General features: G+C 51.4%; 6 protein-coding genes across 6 annotated transcripts; 1 reads left to right on the top strand and 5 right to left on the bottom strand.

The window, feature by feature from the left end:
- Nucleotides 1-445: 445 nt before the first annotated feature.
- Nucleotides 446-2151, bottom strand: J4E82_005430 (uncharacterized protein; the record flags this gene model as incomplete). The annotated part of the gene is made up of 4 exons (XM_051731697.1): nucleotides 446-1627; nucleotides 1678-1809; nucleotides 1881-2064; nucleotides 2111-2151. The coding sequence occupies 4 exons, from the start codon at nucleotides 2149-2151 to the stop codon at nucleotides 446-448; spliced, it is 1539 nt and encodes a 512-aa protein (XP_051588426.1).
- A 520-nt stretch (nucleotides 2152-2671) lies between these two features.
- On the bottom strand, nucleotides 2672-2961 carry J4E82_005431 (uncharacterized protein; the record flags this gene model as incomplete). The annotated part of the gene is made up of 2 exons (XM_051731698.1): nucleotides 2672-2680; nucleotides 2737-2961. The coding sequence occupies 2 exons, from the start codon at nucleotides 2959-2961 to the stop codon at nucleotides 2672-2674; spliced, it is 234 nt and encodes a 77-aa protein (XP_051588427.1).
- Nucleotides 2962-4023: 1062 nt separating this feature from the next.
- J4E82_005432 (uncharacterized protein) lies at nucleotides 4024-5005 on the bottom strand (the record flags this gene model as incomplete). Its single annotated transcript, XM_051731699.1, has 5 exons — nucleotides 4024-4197; nucleotides 4260-4385; nucleotides 4433-4557; nucleotides 4611-4703; nucleotides 4762-5005. 5 exons carry the CDS (start codon nucleotides 5003-5005, stop codon nucleotides 4024-4026), a joined length of 762 nt encoding a protein of 253 aa, XP_051588428.1.
- A 4102-nt stretch (nucleotides 5006-9107) lies between these two features.
- Nucleotides 9108-9517, top strand: J4E82_005433 (uncharacterized protein; the record flags this gene model as incomplete). Its single annotated transcript, XM_051731700.1, has 3 exons — nucleotides 9108-9144; nucleotides 9191-9250; nucleotides 9318-9517. 3 exons carry the CDS (start codon nucleotides 9108-9110, stop codon nucleotides 9515-9517), a joined length of 297 nt encoding a protein of 98 aa, XP_051588429.1.
- Nucleotides 9518-13750: 4233 nt separating this feature from the next.
- Nucleotides 13751-14368, bottom strand: J4E82_005434 (uncharacterized protein; the record flags this gene model as incomplete). The annotated part of the gene is made up of 1 exon (XM_051731701.1): nucleotides 13751-14368. One exon carries the CDS (start codon nucleotides 14366-14368, stop codon nucleotides 13751-13753), a length of 618 nt encoding a protein of 205 aa, XP_051588430.1.
- Nucleotides 14369-16358: 1990 nt separating this feature from the next.
- J4E82_005435 (uncharacterized protein) lies at nucleotides 16359-20910 on the bottom strand (the record flags this gene model as incomplete). The annotated part of the gene is made up of 4 exons (XM_051731702.1): nucleotides 16359-16510; nucleotides 16564-16621; nucleotides 16680-17796; nucleotides 17858-20910. The coding sequence occupies 4 exons, from the start codon at nucleotides 20908-20910 to the stop codon at nucleotides 16359-16361; spliced, it is 4380 nt and encodes a 1459-aa protein (XP_051588431.1).
- Between the last annotated feature and the right edge of the window lie 440 nt (nucleotides 20911-21350).

Consider the following 21350-nt stretch of genomic DNA (forward strand, 5'->3'; position numbering starts at 1 on the left):
CACACACACACACACACACACACACACACACACGCACTTCAACATCTGCATACACGTTACATCAGAAAGACGCGTCAATAAGCTATTTTTGCTAATCATGTGGTGTTGACATCACGACAAAAGGACCCCCTGTTTCAAACGTTGCTGATCATCGTACGAGTATGCGTTTTGGCGAAGCAGGTATTCCCGCTATTAAGCTTTGCCGAATGACATCGTCCAAGACCCAAGCATTTATGACGATGGTACGGTACCCACTTCCCGTGCCTCTTCTGCAGGTGGAGACTAATGCACCTGATTTATTTCCGATATACGTCAAAAACGTAATTGGCTGTTGCACGTTATGAAGGAATTGAACGAGAAAGCCATGGTGTAGGTATATGTCATTTCATTGTTTGCATCGCCATGTTGTCAACAGATCGGGTATCAATTGCACAGCTTCCGCAACTTACTCCTCCATCATGTCCTCTCCACTCACCACGATTCGTTGTTTCGTAGCTTTTTCTCCTTTGGCCCCCAATCTGACGACTTCCACGTCCCAGCTCTCCATATCAACCAGCACAATCTTGCCCGAAGTTCTAAACTTGGGTACGCTGATGAGTAATACTTTTTGTCCCGCAGGACCTTCAATGACCTTCTTCTCAAACTTTTTTTGGCAGCCAGCAATGTACATGTGCGGACACTCTTTCAACATCAATGGGTCGTCGTCCTGGAATGGGTAGCACCACAGTGTGTCTGGAGCTGTGGGTGCTACGCAACGCCAGCGCAACATCATCTCCATGGCGTCTATCGATTTGACACGGTTGACGTATTTGAGTAGGTCCTTGACTGTCTGACCACCTGTGCCTAGCACGCGGTACCCGTCGATATCGCCTAACCAAGGGTTTGTCACTGCGTCAAAGCCGTTCAGGGTTGTATTAGTTTCTATCGGCGGTTCGGCGTAGAGGCGTGTCTTGGGGAACAGAGCGGGGTGGAGAGGTTGTTGTGGCAGAGCGACATTTGAGGGGTCCGATGCACCAGGCAGCATGGTGATGGGGAGCGAGGGAAGGATTTCGCAGAGGAACTCATCGAGGCGTGTAGTAGGTGCTGCGTTATAAGACGAAGCGTCGTATCCGTAGTGTCTCGCTGCACTCTTCTTCGCAGCAAAGTCTTCTCGCGACAGAATTGGAGATCCCTTTGCGAGTGAACCACCAGCTATAACAAGTCGTGTTATCTTGGAAGATTCGGCTTGGGTTGCTGGGTCCGCAGCTTCGCCAGTCAGGTATTCCACCAGCAGGTCCAGCGAGACCTCATCATCGTCTGCACCTGTCAGCTCAAGACCAGAGACGATGGCAAGTTTTCCAGCTCTCTCGCGCTTTGGTGCCTTCTTCTTCTCCTTTGATAGCACTACATCGTCACGTTCCCATCGTGGCGGTTGTCTCGGTAGATCTGCGCATTGGGTTGCAATGACCATGAATGTGCCGTCTGCTTCTTCGGTGCCCAGTGCCGCCAGTATGCATCCGGTGACAAAATGTTGGCGCAAAGGCTCGCCGGTAACGCGTAGACGACCGGATTCGTCTTCGAGCATCATCTCATCGGCGCCGGTGGAAGATACGTAGGTGTCGCGCTGGGGAGGGTCCGCTATCCAGTGCTGTCGAGTGTTAGAGTCTATCCTTTGTGTTTGTGGGGAGAGAAGCGTACATCTTTTTCAATGTCGTTCAACACATTGGGCTTCTCTGCCATTTCCATGTATACCGTCCCCACTACCCAGCAAAGCTCGCCTTGTCGCACATCCAGCACACGCTCGACAAACGACGCCGTCTGTCCACCTAGCTTGCCCAGAGTCAGTATCATTCCGTCCTGCATAACGAGCTTTCGCATTCCAGCAGCATCCCGTTGCATACCTCGAAATCGTGCCATGCATCCTCGGCCCTTTGCTTCACCGTCTTCTTCAGTTGCTGTAGCCGTAAGAAGTACATGTCGGCGAACTGTTGTGAGTAGTGTCGCTCGGTACCCGGTGGTAGTACAAAGTCATGTAGTGGGTTGTATGCCGAAGCGTCTCGAGATGGTGCTGGCGACGCATCCTCACTGTTACTGTTAGCATTTGCATCTGAGGTGAAGGTAGCAGACGTACAAAGGCTCGCCCTTGAGCAAGATGTCGTCCGATTTGGCCATTGGAGTCGTAGCGTCGCAGGGTTGGAGAAGTGACTGGTGTGCTTGTAAAGTTCCAAAGTTGCAGATCGCGGGAGTCGCGTCGCGCGTCATTCACGCCATCCTGAACTAGAAGTCTAAGAGCCCCACTCTACACACCCTGTCACCACCCAATGTCATAGCTAGGAAAGGCCTTCCTTCACATATGCAGGTCAAAGCAATTGCAAAAGATGTTTGAAAATGCTTGTTTTCATTCGGCCACTTAGGCTATTCTGTCCATCTCTCGGCTCATCTCTTCGTAGACTATTGACACTCGACCATACCCAGGTCATGCTCTCTGCTATACACAAGTCTAGTCTATGCCTCCACACGTTTGTGTCTGTACGCCAATTCTATGTTGCGCCAGTGATGCTGATTATCTCATCCCGAGACCCTTGTTTCCGTAGTAACGCCGTGACCATTTGCGCCAATGTTGAATCCGAATTAATGAATAGTGATTGAAGAAGAAGTTATAGATCGAAGCGAAGCAGCGTCCTTGTTGCGTTTATAGCATCTAGAGTTTGATTAGTACATTGTTTTGGTATGATTCTAATAGTCGAGTAAACTTACGATGGCGACACCACCAGCTACGATGAGACCAAGGGCTGAGCTGCCAATGTTTGCGGCTCCACCAGTGAAGGGGAGGGTTGAGGTTGGCCTGGCTCCGGTAGGGGCAGCAGCACCGGTACCAGTGGGGTAGTAAGCACCAGAGGTGGCAGTTCCGTTGGTAGGAACGTAGGTGGCAGTAGCAGTGGCGGCGAGCGCGGCGACGATGGAGATAATGGAGAACTGCATCTTGGCTGTGGGAATGGAGAGTACTTGTTGTAGTGTGTATAGATTAAGGTTGAAGGATGTGAGGATAGACTTCGATGGTAGACTAGATGAGATGCTTGTTGAATGATACTTTGGTTGAGCGTACCACAGCCGTGTTTATATCCTCTGCGCCTCTGGCCATAATTACATCTGCCGCCAGCGTCTTCTAGCCTTCTCCAAATCCGAATCCACAAGTCTACGTACGCCGGCCGCAAACAATCCACATGCCAGCCCTCCGTCATCCAGCCCTACAAAGCCCCTTGGACCCACCGCAACGGGCAATGAGCCAGTAGCACGAGCCAGGACGCAGGGTCACCCAGCCGACCGAGATGGCGGTAGCTGTCAGAAGGCTGGGTGTTGCGCAAGTCGGCGGGCCCGGCGTGGGACAAGAGGAGGCTGGTAAGCTATTTTTGGCTGCCCCCAGCCACACCGCGGCTCTGCGGGTTTCGCCTCCTCACTTCTCGCCACTCTCATTCGTCGCCATACGACGCTGGCCGGTAACATATCGATAAGAATACCTGTTCTCACGAGCGACTTCTGTTGGCGTCATTACTAGCAACCATCGAGACCTCTCGTCAAGTTCTGAGGTTGCGGCGCCGCCGTTGCGTGGCCGCCCCGTCCCGAACGTAACGGTAGCCTTGGAACCAATTCACCAAGACGAAGATCAACTTGCCAGAGATGGTGCGTTTCACAAGAAATCGCATTGGGGTCGATCGCGCAGCTTGGTATTCACGCTTCATTGGATCACTCATGTCTTCCAGTTTCCGCTGCTCATGTCCGTTCCCTGCAACGCCGGTTGACACTGAGGGTCGAGAAGCTTTGTCTGTTCGAAATACTACCGAAACTCAATGTCATTGGTAACTCTGAGCCTTGCATCCTGGACTACGTTGCGTGTGCAGACAGATTGGACCCCACACGAAAAGGAGAAAGCGCAGATGACAGCAATTTCCGGACTCAATCTTACCGACCTCATCTACCAGCAATGACGCAGCCTTGGAATACTCCTGTTCATGATACTGAAACTCGGAACTGCATGTATTTGCTCTATCTATTCCTTTCAGCTTCTTGCCTAATACCCTGATCGTATCGATGTTGCACCGCAATATCCCACATCGCATCCCAACCCGCACATTGGTGCGATGTTCCCCAACCGTTGAAACCGAACTCATCTGGAACAACGGAGTGCTCCAAAGACAGATCTCCTGCGCACATGACAGCCTTTGGACGTTGTGTTAGCACCCTAACACTCGCTTGGTGCATGAAGAGGCGGACAATCTTACCTGGCGAAGGTAGTCAAAGCAGTGGTTCACATGCGATTCCGGCGCAAAGACATCCCTTCTTTGTATGTTGCCAACAGTCTCGTTGATGAAGCCTTCCAATATTCCGAGCCGCACACGAATCGAGTTCTTCCAGTGTCAGCGAATAGACGTTGTTGTTACTGCGCGGAACTGACCAGGCAGTGCAGCTGGTGGAACATGGACATCGAATATACTTCCGCGCCGGAGACGTTTCGATCCTTGTAGCTCACGGGTAGCTGGTACCTTTGGGGACTAGCTATAGAGATGATACCTCCGTCATCTATGAGTTCCTTGTCAGTCTTTCCACTGATGTTCATGCCATGGGAATAATACTGGGCATCAGAGCCGACCACGCGGACTCTCCTGCATCTTTGGCTGTATAGTGAAATCTTGGGTTTGGATCGAAAGTGATCATGCGGGACGGCACTAGATCCCTTTATCAGCAAAGCGTGCAATGATTTTTTCCTGCATCTTTGATGCATACCTGGAGGAAATGGCAATGAATTTGTAGCATGGTTCCCGTAGGTCGAGGGCTTCTGACCCAGCACCCAAGCAAGCGTGGCTAACGTTGCTATCCACAGAACAAGAGAAGCACCGAACAGGTTCTTGTACGAAAAGTACCTAGCGGAGTTCTGAAGCAGTGACTCAGATGGTTCTGCTTTCTCGTATGGACTCTCTATCGAGGCGTCGTCCGACAATCGAGCGTAGGCCATCACTCGCCCCTTCATTGACTTCTCGAACTTCGATCAGAGTTTGCTTAACTTTGAAGCATTAACAACATGCCATCAGCCCAGGAGCCCGCTAATGTGCGTATACTAGTCTTGATCGGATATAAGCTGACACCCACTGGACGGCTTGTTTCCTCGTGAGCCGCCTTGCGCTAATGCACCTTTTAATTGCGTCCATCTTGATCAGCACACCTCGCTTTTCCAGATTCCGGTATTCAGGCATTGAAGTACCATCAGCAATGGTCACGAGCGGTTGTACCCGTCGATAGCCAAGTCTTGGGGGCGGCCCGCGCCTTCTGCGGTGCGTGGAGTTTAGGCTATATTGATGCTGACTACGGTTGCACCGCATTATGCTACTGCTAGAAACGTCAAGTCGGTTGGCCTAAGGAGGTTTCAGGCGGGGAAAGCTTCCCAGACTTCGTTTGTGGCGCTAACTAGTATCATTCAAGTCCATGATAGTTAACGACGCGCTCAAATACCGGATTTGGCCTGCGACATGTCTTCTGGCACAGCATTAAGTCCCTCGAAGATACTGAATCTATCTGGCTTTCTTGCCCTTCATTTGCTAATCTCCAGTAGACTTTCTTAGTTTCGTCCGTTCATAATGCTCTAACTAGAGTACGAAGAGCGGAGATTTAGCTGGGAAAGCAGGACACATAGCGAATACTCAGGAAGCTTGGATCTAGTGCTTCACCATCTATCGCTTCGGATACACGAAGTCCGAAGAGAATGTCCACCAACCAGCCTTCTGTGGCGTTGCATCGCTTAGACACTACATCTCTAGCTCGAACAATACTCTTCGGAGCATGGTACACCATTTTCTCTTTGCCCTTTAGCTGATGACTTGCCTCCAGGCGGCAAGTCTGTATGTCGATCAGTGTTGTACTTCATTGTGGTAGCCTATGTAAGAAGGTAAACGTTTACAAGCTAAGCTTGGAAAAGCTTGACCAGTTCCAGTATCATGCCGCAATGCATCTCCAGACGCATGGCCACGCAACTCCGGGGTCAGCGTACGGCCGATACTGTTGCTCTCTTCGATAATCCGCACCATTGGGAGGAAATTTGAGCTCACTGTCTGCAGATCCCATCGTGATCGGCTGTTGGTGCAGGCAGCCACAACCAGCTAGAGAGAATGGGCTACCATTCATCACATGGCCGACCAGTAAACAGTAGACTTTATCAGCAACACGCATAAAACTATTCCTGTTCTTGGAAAGAACACTTGACTTCAGCCTGAGGTCGACTCGCCGACGACCCGAATGCTGGTCGTGGGTATGCTGGAAGACTTGGAGTATGTCTGCAGCATCAGCAAGTGGGCCCTTCGCCGGTATCACGGTCCGTTGTGGTATGCGAAGATGTACGGACCACGAACATGTAGACCTCGAGATCTCCAGCACATATATAAATCATTCTTTGGGTAACACGTCTCTCCACCAAGCCCAGTGACCGATTCATCTTCACTTCAAACCTACCATTGTTCATACAGAAACTTTCACATCACTACCATGCAGCTCACTACTCTCGCTCTTCCTCTCGTCGCCCTCCTCTCTTTCGCCAGCGCTGCTCCCAGTGAGCTTCTTAACCGCAGTCCTGCCCCAGTGTCGAACCTCATCCAGTACCCTGCTGAGCATAGTATCGAGATGATCAAGCGCGCCCATCTAGAGGCTCGATGCAACCCTGGCTGTCCTTGCAACTGGTGCGGTATGACTATCTGCTGCCAGTGCAACTGCTAGATCTGGATATGACTCTGTAATGCAAATATGGTAAGATTGTCGTCGTTCGCTAGGAGCTTTACTTGAACTGACAAGTCATTCATAGGTCGTAAGAGCTGCTAGCGGACTCTTTTCAGGAGTACCAGAAGTTGGTCTCTGCAAGCAAGCACGCTTGCTACAACAGAGCTAGATAGCGCGTGGGGTCTGATAATGTATCGGCTAGCCACTCGTTTGTCCATCCTTGGCAATTCAGTCAATGAAACTTCTACACCCTTCTTTACATGTCTGTATGCTTTCAGTGCCCACACTTATTCAATTCTGACAAGAAAGATGCCAAGTTTTTGTGGACATGCATTCTCTGTTGTCTTCCTCTACTTGTCAGTCTTTCCATCAAACCTGACAGTCACACGCGCCGTAAGAGGCTGAAAGAACCAGGTCGAGTTGTCAAGAACCACTTTTTCTGAGTTGTCTCTCACCAAGATAGGCTCCTACTGTCGTGACTTGAGTGATTGATGTCAAGGGTGACTGCATATCAAATTTTGACTCTGGCATAGAATGTGGTTCCTTCTATCCCAACTTAGGAAGGTGGCCGTATCAGGGGCCAAGATCACCGCGAAAGAATCGAGGACGTCAGGACTGCTCTTGCTTACTGTAGTCATTCGATTGCGTGAACGCAGAAGCCCTGACGCTACTACGGTCTTATCGAGCTGTCCTGTCTGTTGGCTGTTCTACATTCTCTGCGTGTTGTTGGTGGCTGGGATTTCTGCGACAGGGCATCTGCAGCAACACGTGATGCATGCCTTCACACACCCAAGCAGGCGTGGAGAAGACTCGATTAAGCTCAGAAATGCAATGCCTAGTGCCCGTTCATGCGCAAGCGATGACGTCCGCCATGGAATTACACGTGGTTCGGTGCGGCGCAGAAGGCCGGGAGAAGGTCGTGTGGTCCACGTCTCTTGCAGGAATCGCGCATCAGGAACTAACTCGACAGCTACATGCCTGACTTGCATAACCTTGTAAGGCGCGAAATTTGTGGGCCTCCCGAGATTTTCCAAGGTTTGCATTGCTCTACGCACGTGCATTGTGGCGTCGATTGGGCTAGCGCAATATAATCTGTACGACACGTCACTGACAGTCATCAACAGCCACCACTTCCAGCAGTTCGGACGCGTTCGATGAACAACACAACGACTGCCAGCGCAGAGCAGGAGAAGATGGAGGGTGTGCTAACCCCGCCTTGAGCCTCGTGGTGTAGATCAATTCAGGTGCGCCTTCCGCTTCAAGCGCCCAGAAGCGAATACCGAACAAGTGCCGCGTTGAAGAGTTGGCTAGCGTTCAGCGTGTCGGAGTGTTTGGAAGTACACCAAACCCATGGCCATAGCACGAGCGATTCAGGAACCGGATAGCCTGCAGAAATTTGATGTGATACGGGCTGCATTCAATGCACGAACCTGGAGATCGCAGGGCTGAGCGGTTCACGCCAGGAACACATTGATTGATATTGACACGCCCGCTCTGGGCAATCGCGTATGCCACCTCACTCATGTGGGTCCAGTTGGAGCCGTGAGCTGCCCTAATCCATCCCACGTTCCTTCGCTTAACGTTGCATTGCTGCGTATGCGACCTTTGCAGCTTCAGCACATGGAGGAGCATGGTGTCTAAGATGACGCGCTTTCAGATGGCATCTATACGGTACGGAAACGGCACGGCCCTTTGTCCATCTAACCGTAAGCGGGCCGAACGCCGATGGAACTATGGGCCAATCTGCGAGACACATCTGGCACTGCATCGGCCTTGAGAAACTAGCATGGCAGCATTTCTCGTCGTCCTTCAGTGCCAGCACATCGCTTGAACCAAGCTTAACAAGGTAAACATACTCAACACCAAAATTTATCCGTATCAGCTCATTGGTCTCCCCATCCCAAACTTGTGGTGCCGAAACCACGCAACAATCCGTCATAGTGTCTGAACCGGGTTCTGGCGGTCGTAATTTCTGCCTTGCCGCGTTCTGTTCTCGCTACCCCCGCAGTTGCTCGCTCAATGGTGTTTCTGCCGGCCAATTATGGCGGAAGTAGGCCTGCCAACGCAGCATAGCATCAGCTTGATGCTTTGTTCCCAAGCACATATGTGGTACGGCGGCTGCAGGCTGAATCTTTTTGAGAACAGTCGTGTGGCAAAAGCGCTGGCCGGTTCCTACAGGATACCGAAAGTGAGGCTCTGATGGTCATGTCGGACTATAAACAGAGAAGGAAATATGCTAGAGCAAGTGTTCTTCTCAGCCTTCGCACACACAGTTGATCATCCAAATCCCCACTCACAAGGCACTACCCCACTCCAAACTTCTCGACAGCATCGCATTTTCACCGTCTCCCACGAACCCGTCTCGCAAAATGGCAGCACCGGAGAGTTACGTCCAGAAGCTTCAGCGTGCGCACACCACTGCTCTCGTAACTTCCCAGCTAAACGTCCCCAGATTACTGCGCCACGAACCAGATCGCCCAACCTCAGTTCCAGGATTACTCCGACCCACGAGGTAGGTAGCCACCCGCGCTCTACATGATGCCCCACCACTCTTATCTTTGACTGACTCTGCTGCCCAGGTATCCGGACAGCCTGGTCAAGCAGTGTCTTCATCAATGGCCGCGAATACAGAGCGCACCTCTGGCGAGACTACCGCTACCTCGAACAGTCCCGAGAAGAAGCCGCCGAGGTCGCTTGGAAGGCACTCAGTTCCGCTCCTCCTCCTACGAACGCAGCGCAGCGAACACAATTCGCCGGCACTTATACCACTTCCCGATAGATCTTCGATCGTCCCGGCATAACACACCAACAACACTCAGGGGTAACGGACATGTTGGGCTGCGCTTTTAATCGAAGGGTGCTCCTCATGAAACCCCTGTTGTCTAAAACGTACTCGTCCTGTGTGCTTGTTGCGCCCTATATCGTCCGACTTACTTTTGCTGCGACCTATCTTCTTCTGATAGCTGGTTCTATACCCTTTTCTCTTTTGTATCAGGCCTCTTCTGTTCTCCAGCACCGCCATGCCCCCAAGTTGTATACCACTCTGCACATGTAAAACTGTGCCTGGCATGGCTTTCGACCGTTCCGCTCGTTGTTCGGTACGAGAATATCGTCTCTTCTTTCGTTGGAGGGTTTTCTGCATTTTCAGTACCTGATAAGTGGGGTTTAGGGCATCTGGTAGTTGGGTAGCGACATCAACCTGCCAGTCTTGCAACCTTACTTCCCAATCCCCCCTTCAGAAACGGATGTAACTACACACTATCATTTAGCAAACGTCTCCCATAAACTCCATGTCATCATGCTGACCTCCATCACGGATATGGTCATTGCTAACTGAGACAAATTGTTCGCAAGCGACATGCGATATGCGACCAAAACAGCCACCACCTATTCCAAAATTTACCAAGCGCCTTGGGACTGATGAACAGAGATGACCAACATCCACCATGACTCTTATGACTGGCTGCATCGAGCACCCTACTCTGAGCAGTCCCTTCGTTTTGTTTGCTCCCCATGTTGCCATTTACATTCGAACTAAACTTGTGACAGCTGCTTAGAAGGTCGACATTAATCCCACGTACAAGGCTCACTGACAGATACTACACTAGTGTAATCATTAGAAGTTCACCATCCGGACGACACGTACCCATCGCAACCTTCCTGATCAGCCTGCCCTCTTCTAAATCCAGTCATCATGATGTCGGTAACGGCCAACATCTCACCCCACCAATACGTCAATAGTACTAGACTTCAAATGTCATATGCCATTTTGACATTCAAGTGACCACTTCCAAAGAAGCTGGATCTCTACTTGTCACATCCTCAATCGACGCACCGTAATTCGTTGTCGAATAACCTCTTATCTTGGCGCTGAACAGGGATAAAAGCACGTACTCTGCCTTGCAACACATATTATCAAGATCCTGTTCAACCATGCTCAGGGTGAGAACATAAGAGGGTGTCTCGAGAACCTAGTTTCTGGGTTGCTTAGTATTCGATCGATGTACATGCCCAGAAGTAACCTTGAGCCAGTAATTAGTATGATGTTTTTACCATTTGCTCTTCGATGTTATATCGTGCTACCTTTTCGACAGGAGCTTTTTCTTTCAGGTAGGAGAAGCCTGCTGCTTGACGTTTTATCAAGAATACGAATCACAGTCGATGAAAGAAAATATATCGAATACCAAATCACCACTATAATGCGCATATAGATAACTGCAGCCCCATGTGTAAGGATCATTCGGAACTCAGACGTTCCAAGCGCCAGGCCGCAACATGCGACACCTTCTCGGTCTGATCCCCTTCCGCTGCATTCATGCCGTCGGCGATCATCTTGGCAGCCCACAAATACCCTATTGGCCGACTTGCAGTTTTCTAACGGTCCGGAAACCTGAGATGTGTTGAGGCATTCCGAGGCAGAAAGTCTGGGGAGGCTGAGCTGTGGGGTGGGGATGACTGTGGGACGCTAATAGGTTCGCTTACGACGCTTTCTCTCCTCTCTCCATTCTCCCTAAACAACCTCTTACTACGAATTGAGGAAACGCATAATGTTCTTTGGGAGTTGCGTTTCTAAACCACTGGCGTGATTATCGGCTTTTGTTCTCCATTCGTAAACGGAATTAGACACGAAACGTCGTAGCCGGTATCATGTCTATCTAGAGATTGCTCAAAACGTGCTCCACGCTGTGTCGCCTCATCGCCATAACGGATGTGGCTACCCATTGGGGCATAAACGAGGCGCAGTAACTTTTGTCGTTTCGAGTTGGCGCCTACTTTGCCTGTGCCAAGTTCAGGATTCCCTTCCTACGGTCGAGATGGACATATATAGAGTCATGTATCGGATGCTGATAAACATCCTCAACATCAAGGCAGTCGAAAAATCTACATTACACCTGTCATTCAATCATAGTATTCGGTGAAGACCATCAAGAGTTCATCTGATATACCATATACTCCAACGAAGCAACAAGAACGTCAAGCAAGATGGCGCCAATCTTCAAGCTTCTTGCTCTTCTCAACCGTAAGGTCCTTGCACCGAATCGTGTCCGTTCTTACTGACTCCCTCGATAGTGTCACTCTATGCCGCAGCTCAGGGCACTCAGTTCATTACAGGCGAGTGTGCATCAGACGCCGAATGTGCCTCAGGCTGCTGTGGCTTCACATCAGGAAAGTGTGCGGCACCATTCGTAGCGAACGAACGTGGAGAGGGATGTGGTTTCGGCGACGCGCAACCAAACAACAATGCTTTGAACGGCGCAAGTGGCAATGCCAGTGCCGATGCGCAACCAGATGCAGCTGCGCCTGCTACACCTCCTGCCAACAGTGACGCGGGAGCTGGAGCTGGAGCCGCAGCGGGAGCCGGCACGCAGTTCATCACTGGTGCTTGTACATCAGACGCTGATTGCGCTTCGGCTTGTTGTGGATTCAAGAGTGGAAAATGCGCAGGTCCGGTTGTTGCTCAAGAGCGAGATGGAGGATGTGGGTTTGGGGATGCACAGCCCAACGATAACGCAGCGAAGGCATTGCAGGGACGGAGATTGGGGAGGAGAGGTGCTGCATACATGTGAGGAGGGCCTCGAATGAATGATTGCACTTTTAATCATGACTGTGTCGACTGGCTCGGCACATGTCACTCGAATGACTTCTGTATAATACCGCAGAAACACGAATTGTAGCAAAGAACTAATCTCCAATATCTCTACGAAAGGGAAATCATCAACGATTATAAGTTTATTGTATTTCTGTCTTTGGAGTTCCGGCATGTTCTTTCAATGTTCTCACTCGTAGTCGTGGAGCCTGTCATTCCTACGACACTATCACTCAACATGAAAGTGTACGATTAGTTATCGAATCAGCAAATACAACGCAACCATGTTTCCTCTCAACTTGATAATGGTGTTACGACATTCCATAACACATACGTTTGATGTTGACCTAGTTCAACGGAGATTGATAGAGCGATGCGTAGAAATTCGCCTTTTGACTTTTAAAAGCACATTTCCAACATGATTCAGGCCCATGGACCCTCAGCCTCGACCACTGAAAAGCAACTCTTATCAAGGATGGTCCGGGAACACGGTAATTCTACGCGAAGCCATCACCTCGAAATAGCGGCAGCCCGAAAACAAACATGGTTCACGCCATGTGTTGAGCGAATCAAGGAATAAGGAAAGGTTGGTTCAAACTACATGGAAGGGGGTGTTGATGAGTGTTTCAGTAAACGCAAACGAATATCAGTATGGCAATCTCAGCCACCCGGCTTACCCGCTGGAGAGCCGTGCTAGTCGGTAAGATGAATACGCGTATCAACGAGTAAGCCTTGGTGTCGTAGGTCTCTCCCTGTACCCTTATCCAACAAATAATTAAAGTTGCATAGTACAAAAATAGCACCTGACAGACGTTTGTCTTGCAGGTTCACGTGGTCTTGTGCAACCGATGATACCTCGACGGGGTTCAAGTTTGGTGAATATCTTTGTAGATGTCCGAGTCCACATATGTCATCTCGAAAGTCTTGCACATAACAAGGTCTGGTAGTTCTTATCAGCGTATACACATATGCGATAGATGATGAGAGACGATTTAATGTGCGTGAAGCAGCCTCATAACCGAGGCAAAGCTCGATTCTCTTCTCATATAGCATACCCAGACAGGTGTACGCGACTAACATGTCTAACGCCCATTCATACTCCGGCGCTCCAATGCATGTATAGAATGCAACCCAGTAGAAAAGCCCCCATGTGTACGCCAAACCCCCCGAGTGACATGGAAAAACTCGATGCCGTGACACACAGAAAAGGCGGCAGAGTGATATGCACAGTACCGCGAAGGAAAAACAATATAACAGATGAAAAGGGATATCGAGAAAGGATGTTGTCCGAAGCGAAATATGCCGAAGTCGTGATTGTGTGCGGTCGAAGAGACGGGTGGTGGTTCTGGTCAGAGGATTAGTAGCGTTACGATATAGAAGGATGGTGGAAGTGACGTACGATTGCTTTGCGGCAGTAGCTACACCTCAGTGTCCGTCGCCATGGGGGATCTCCTTTGATCGGCCATCGCCAGCCCAGACACCGCCACCAACAGCTCTCGAGATGCCGACACCAAGGCCAACGGCAGCACCTATTACGAGAAGAGCGATGATGATCTTAGCCCACATTCTCTGCTTGTTGGTCAAGTTCCGGAAGAAGGCACAACCACGCTTGCGTTGGTACGACTTCCGCTTGTCCAGGACAGCCTGCCTTGTGGGCCACATTGTGCATTCCTTGACGCGGCCATCGACGGAGTGTTTGGATGGCTGCTGTGTCGAGGCTACCGAGAGGGGGACGCCGCCCTCGAGGTCGTGCTCGTGGACACCGACGCCGAGGTGTGTCTTGCTCTGAGGCGCGCTCTCGTTGAGGGAGTGGCGCGTCTCGCGGAGGGCCTCTGGGTGCTTGTAGAAGGCCGAGTATGGGTTGGAGGGGTCGGCCGCCCACTCTTTCTTGGCGGCGAGTTCGGCGCTGGCGGTGGCAGACGACATGGTAGAGTCGTTGGAGGGCGGGGAGCGGAGTGGTTGCGAAGGCGTGGTTAGTGGGCTGGGAGAGCGCAGCACGCTGGCGCCGAAAGTAACGGGCTCGTGCTTCTCGTTTGCTGCCATTGTGACGTAGGCAAGGAGTGTCTCAGGCTGGCAATGATGGGGCGTTTGGAATGCAAGACGTGAAGTGTGAGCTCGTCAGGAGGACGCGTGGGACGGCCAGAGACGGGAGACGGCAGATGCAGTGGCCGGACGTGGTGCGACTCTTTGCAGTCGGGGTGATTGCGTCACGACAGGCGCAGCATGGGAATTCAGTGGTAATATGGCGACGGTGAAGGAGTCGTTCTGATATGGTTGCAACGGGAAGGGGGGATCGCCGTCGACGAGGAAGGAGCGAACAGTGCACCAGGGGAGAGCGTGCGTCGGGTGCGTGCTATCACGGGCACGTAGAAGACAGCTGAAGAAGAAACAGACGGACGGCCTAGTGGAAGGAGCGTGTGCGTGTGTGCGTGTGGTCGCGGGCGGGAGGAGCAGAGATATGAAGTGAATTGTGAAGTGCTCCCTCGTCGCTGCACTGCACGCACCCCAGGCCCATGCCGTCTGGTGGACAAGGTCTGTGTGAAAGCTGAGTTCAGAGCTAGGGTCAATCGTCGGGGCCGCTAGGCCGTTCGGAGCCTTGTCCCTGCAACATCATACCGGCTTGTCGCGCTGCGTTGAGCATAGCTGCTGGCTGACGTCCCTGATCTTCGTCGCCTCTCAACTTTCCACTCACTCGCCATCGCTTGCCATTGCTCTTGCACGTCCCAGCCCAGTGTCTTCTTCCCCCTTGCTCTGCCCTCCCCTCTTCTGCCCCCATCGCCCTCGTCGCCCACGTCCCCCGCCACAGCACTAGCATTTGACGCCGCTGAAGGCCCGCTAGATTGATTACAGCGTGCCTGGCAGGTCGTCGACTTACATCACAAGGGGTTAGCAGCCTCGCAGGCCTAGATCCGTGCTGCGCGACTGGAGTTTGGCTCATCTTGGCTGTTGAGTCGCTAAGCCCCCTCCGGCTAAAGCGCGCATAAAACCTCTGCTGCATCCAATCTTTGGGCCGCCCGATGCACGCGGAGCACCTGGCCGCGAGCCTTGGTCGCAGCTTGTCTGTCATGCACCAGCACGAAGCATTCGAGAAGGCGAAACTTTTTTTCTTGTTTCGCTCCCGCGCTTGGAAAACACCGCACTTGTTGGTCGTTGAGCCCGTCTATTGAAATGCATAAGCCTACCATAGAGACAGTCATCGCAGTTGTGCCTCTCGATCGATCTTTAAAATCGTTGATAATGATCCAACTGTTACTCTGGACGTGTCCGAATAGCCCACTGTTATCTTGACCAGCTAGCGGCGCGTGAAACCGCTACAGCACCCACTCGAGCGGCGCAGCAAACACAAAGGTAAAGTCTATGCAATCCTCCGGAACCCATACGAAAGCAGATACGCCGGTATACGCCCACGCGAACGATACGATCTGGAGACGGTAAGGGGAGCCTGAGATTAGATAACGCACGAATGATGAGTTGCCGCAATGAGGGTACTGTCGCTTCAACGAGCCGCGCACGTGCGTTCCGCTCAAGCCAACACCCCGCTAATGCAAACTGCTGGCAAGCATCGCTTGTCCTACAGAGCTACTGTTCCTAGCGACTACGGTACTATGATGCTGTCAAATGCGCGATGCGCGCCATAGTAGTACCAACGCCTCCCCCCCAGCCTGGCCACAATCATGTCATATGATCTCGCGCTTGCCGACAGCCATCTAGGCCCAGGCTGGCGCTGTATAGACTCGTCGATAGACTCTTCGATAGTTTTCTTTACAAGCCTCCAACGTTCGTCGACAAGGTTATTTGTATTGAGCTGAAAAGCAGCCAGCTCTATGAATTATCACTTTTTTCTTATCGCAAAAGTCCCCAATGCTGCCCGATCAGAAATGCCGCGCCGACGCCATGCCATGCCATGCGCAACTATCAAGGTGCGCGTTTGCTTGCTTCCTGCTACCCCCCCCCAAGAATAGCCGCATCATTAGCCTACGCTCTGGGCCGTGTACCCGCCCTCGTCCAATCAAAACTCCGTCATCCCAAACTTCTAGTTCGCTGCACCTGCGATTTCTTCTCTCTTGATGCCGGATCGGTCGCACATGCCCTTGAAAATTCCGCCTTGGTCGTAAAGATTTAGCGGCGAGTCGAGCTCTGCAATCAGCCCTGCGTCCATGACGCAAATCCTGTCATAGTTGATAACTGCCGCATGTTAGTCGCAAGTCCGCATGCAGTAGGTACATCGATTCACTTACTGGTCTTTAGTCGATGGGCAATGCACAGCAGCGTCTTGCCTTTAAACCCATCCACAATCTGTTGTTGAACGTTAGCTCATGTGTCCTGTAGCACCGGTTGATGACGCAGTTCTTACCGTTTGCTGAATCTTGGCATCCGTCTCAAAGTCGACGGAACTAGTAGCTTCATCACAGACAATAATCTGCGAACCACGAACAAGTGCACGAGCTAGAGCCATCAACTGTCTCTGACCTAGAGAGAAATTGAGACCCTCTTCCTCAACCACACTGTCGAGGTGTATCCTGCCAGAATGGTCGTCCATGGTTTGCTCGTTGGAAACAAGATCAGCCTGGCGCAAGGCCGACCAAAGCTCCAGGTCGGAATGTTCGTGGAAAGGATCCAAGTTGGATCGGATGGTTCCCTTGAAGAGCGTCGGGTCCTGTGGGATAATGGCCAGCTTAGAGCGCAAGTCGTGAAGACCAATCTTGCCAATATCCACGCCATCAATTACAATCGAGCCACCTGACAGCTCTTGCAATCGGAACAAAGCCGACATGATGGAAGATTTACCCGCTCCAGTACGACCAACAACACCAATACGCTCACCAGCGCGGACGTGCATGCTCAAGCCCTTGAGCACCAAGGGTAGCCCATCGCGGTATCGCATCTCCACGTTGTCAAAGACAATCTCGCCGTGCTCGGGCCAGGTGGGGCGTACCTCACCCATGTGCAGAGGCGCTTCTTCTTCAAGTTGACTTCCGTAGTGATGGATGCGTTCGGTCGAGTTCATGTTGTTCTCCACCTCAGCAAGCTGGCGGACTGTAAACTGAATCATCTGCACAATAGTGAGAATGTATGACAGGACTAAGCCAGCGATGCTAGGATCGACGGAGAAACGGCTCGTAACAACCAGGATACCAGTCGTGAAGACGAGCAGGATACCAACAATGTCTAGACGAACACTCAGCCAGCGTTGGTTGGCAAATGTAAGGTAGTAGGCGCTGTTCATGTCGTCTACGGCATCGCGAACCGACTTGGAGAATTGATCCTGTAGACCGTACGCACGGATGGTCGGGGTGCCCATGACGGCTTCGCCGAAGCGCGAGAACACTGTGCTACGAAGAACAGCTTCGTGGCGCTTGACCTCGCGAGCAGAGGACCGGTAGAAGGCTGCCGAGAACATGAACATGATGAATAGGGGACCTAGGGCGATGGCATAGTAGTAGTAGTACGAGATGATGAGAATGAAAACACTGTCATCCATGTTAGCTCAAATCCTCCCAGGCGTTTACATCTGTAAACTGCACAACTTACGATATGATCATGGCGAGCGTCAAAAAGTACATGCGAATAGCATCCGTAATGGTGTTATCCATAACGTCAATGTCCTTACTAAAGCGATTCGTAATGCGTCCCAGTGGCGTGGTATCGAAAAAGGACATGGGCGCGCGGAGCACACGGGTGATGGCTCGGTGCAACATGACTTTGCCAGCTCTAGTACCGAAGATGGATACTGAGAAGGAGAAGAAGAACATGAAGAGCGCTTGACTGAAACCGAAAGCTGCGTATGCGCCAATGTATGCACCCTCGGAGTAACCAAATTTATCGGATGTCCAGTAGGATAGCCAAAGTGAAGTGACGATGTTGGCGCCTTGGGATAGAACGAGGAGGATGAAGACAAGTGGGCCGACCCAGATGCCACCTCCGGCTTTGATGTACTCGATCCAGACTTCCCAGCTGACGCTCTTGGTTGCGCGCTCTTCCTGTTGCATCAGCGCCGCCTGTTTCTTCTGTTTCCTCTGCTTCTTGGTGCTCTTGACCTCTGCTTCGACCTCGTCCTCATTGACTTCGACGTCCTTTTCCTTCTCCTCCTCCTTGGCAGTTGTGCTCATGACCTGTACAAAGTCCGCATTCTGTGCCATGAGGTTATCAAAAGTATCGATGGCCTTGACCTCTCCTTGGTCCACCCAGATGATCCTATCGCAACGGCTGAGTACGTGGAGCTGATGAGTAGCAAGAATACGGCACTTGTCTTTGAGCAGACCGCAGATGGCGTTGTCCATGATGTGACGACCGACGTGTGCGTCGACAGCACTCAGAGGGTCATCCATGAGGATGATGTCCGCGTTGAAGTAGATGGCTCGAGCAATATTCATACGCTGCTTCTGGCCACCAGACACTGTAATACCACGCTCTCCAATCTCCGTCGCATCGTTATGCGGTAGCATGTTCAGGTCAGGGCGTAGGGCACAGGCATCCACGACCTGGTCGTACCATTTCCTGTTGAATTCCTTGCCGAAGATGATATTCTCTCGTACCGTGGCGTTTTGAATCCAAGCATACTGCGGGCAAAAAGCACGGGAGGCACCAAAGATGACCTCGCCACTAGTTTTACGCATGTCTCCTGCGAGAGCTGCAAGCAACGAACTCTTTCCAGAGCCTACGCCTCCGATGATAGCCACAAGCTCGTTTCGTCCAATGTTGAGGTTCAACCCCTTAATCTCAAAAGGTTTCTCCTCCTCCACAGCGATGGCATCGGAAGGTGTTGTCTCACCACTGCTCTGTGCTAGCTTCGCATTAGCCTTGGTCTCCTTCTTCTCCTGCTTAGTCGGCTTCTTTCCTGGCGGTCCACCTGCCCCCTCTTCCGCATCCTGAGTAGGATGACGCTCCCAGGTGAAGTTTGCGCCCTTCAGCGTCACAGCGTCCTTGGCGTCATAATCCCACTTTCCACTCTCTTCCGCTTCTTCGGCTAACAAAAATTCTTGGATACGTTTGACAGAAGCGTTTGCGTCGATCACTTGGCCAATGACGAGTGGCAAGAAGTTGAGGGGGATACGCATAGAGTTGAATAAAGCTAGCGATGAGAAAATTGGTGCGGGATTGAGATTGCTGTTGACCTGGGAGTAGGTGATGAATGAGATCATCGAAGCGAAGACAGGCATGGACATTCCGACGGAAAGAACAGCATTTCGGATCGTGAGCAAGATCTGAATGCCATGAATCTCCTTCTGCCTGATCGTCTGAATGCGCTCTAGGAAACTCGTTTCCCATCCAAAGTACTTGACGAACCGAACGCCTTGCAGAATCTCTTGGGTCAAGCTTACACGCTGGTCAGTAATCTTGTTGATGGCAACCCTTCGACGGAACAGTGTCTTGACCGCGCGGCCAAGGAGGGGCATAGCAATGAGAATGAGACCAAGACCAGGGAGAGCGCTGTACGTCAGGTTGACAAGGAGCAGAGCAGTCGTAATCAGTATACCGATAGGAGCGGTCCAGATCATATGGAAGAAACCGCTGGCTTGATCGATACGGTAAGTGTCGGTAGACATCAAATTGACGATTCGCCCATTGCCCCAACCCTCACCGTCACCTGCCACACCTGCAGCAGTCTTGGGCGATTGCTGCTTTTTCTCCTTCTTCTTCAGTATCTTTTTATACCATTTCACTTCGGCTTCGCTTCCTGGCTTGATGTCAGGTGGTGGTGCCTCGAGGACAGCCTCGCCACCTGCTTTGGCTCTCCCTGATAACTTCATCGCCTTGTTGAAGATTAGTGCAATCAGGACACCCCTAGCTTCTCCACCAATCATCATACCACGGTACATGAAGTGGTTCGTGGCTAAACTCTGCAAAAATTGCATAGCGGTGATTCCAATGACTAAACCGATACCCTCGCCGATATTTGGCGCCGGAGCATCACTGCGCTCAGCGACGTAAGCGCGAACAGCGAAGTTGATCAAGTAGCGTAGGACGAAAGGAGCGACAGCTTGAATGACGGATGCGGATAGTTGGCATGTTCCTCCAATAATAAACTCCCATTTGAATGTTTCGAACATGGCACCCAGCAGAGGCCTCTCCTTGCCTTCTGCTCTCCGCCTCTTGAACGCAGCTTCCAATTTGTTTGCTAAGACTTCTGCACTCCGGTCGGGGTTAACCGTCCAAATATCGTTCTTTTCCAATGGGCGCTTGTAGCCCACTCTCATCAAGGGTTGCATCCATTGCCACGAAAGTCGACTGAAAAAGCCCGCAGTGTACTCCGGAGATACTTTGCGCTCTTTTGGAATCGGTGGTGGGTTATTCTTCAACAAATTAAGTCGTTTGTAAAATGGCTTCTTTTTCCGTATTGACTTTGTCGCATTAGATTCGCTATCGCTTGCTTCCGAGTACGCGCTTGTGCTGGACTGCAATCTCGCTAGCGTGCCTCTTGAATTGCTGTGACCGTCTTGTACTTCGAAACCCTTTTCTTTGGGTTCTGTCCGTATCGGCTCGTACTCTGTCGGGTCCTCTGCTGCAGCTTGCGGATCTACAAGGCCAAAATCCTTCTCTTTCTCGTTCTCATCCAGCGATGACGTTGAAGGTGATTTCGCCATGGCGGCTTAGCGGCTGATTTCCGAAGACCGAGGAAGGATCGCGGTGATCGTTTTGTAGGGCCGATGATGAGAAGAAAAAATGCTCGGCAACCGTTTTCCTGAACGTCACTATTAAGTTGTAAGGTTGACGACCGTATTAGCTGTGAATGAAAGGAATGACCAACGCCACGAGGTGTCGCGAGATGACATGTTTGCGAGTGGCAGGCAATTACTAGTCTATATGCCCTCGGAGGCAGTCATGAAATCAGTGCATGCACCGCTCAATAGCTAGCGCGTGGTCCTAACGGAGATAAAATTCACCAATGAACGGCTTGTACGAATGGATGCACATTATAATCCGGGGTGCTAGCATCAAGAATATTCGATTCCTTCGGGACATAATGCGACCCGATGTCCCGAAGAGCCTGATATTAGTACTGCAGCAACTCCACGACACTGCA

Source organism: Alternaria postmessia, assembly GCF_024291825.1.
Source record: "Alternaria postmessia strain BMP 2775 chromosome Unknown scaffold_29, whole genome shotgun sequence".
Classification (NCBI taxonomy): Eukaryota; Fungi; Ascomycota; class Dothideomycetes; order Pleosporales; family Pleosporaceae; genus Alternaria; species Alternaria postmessia.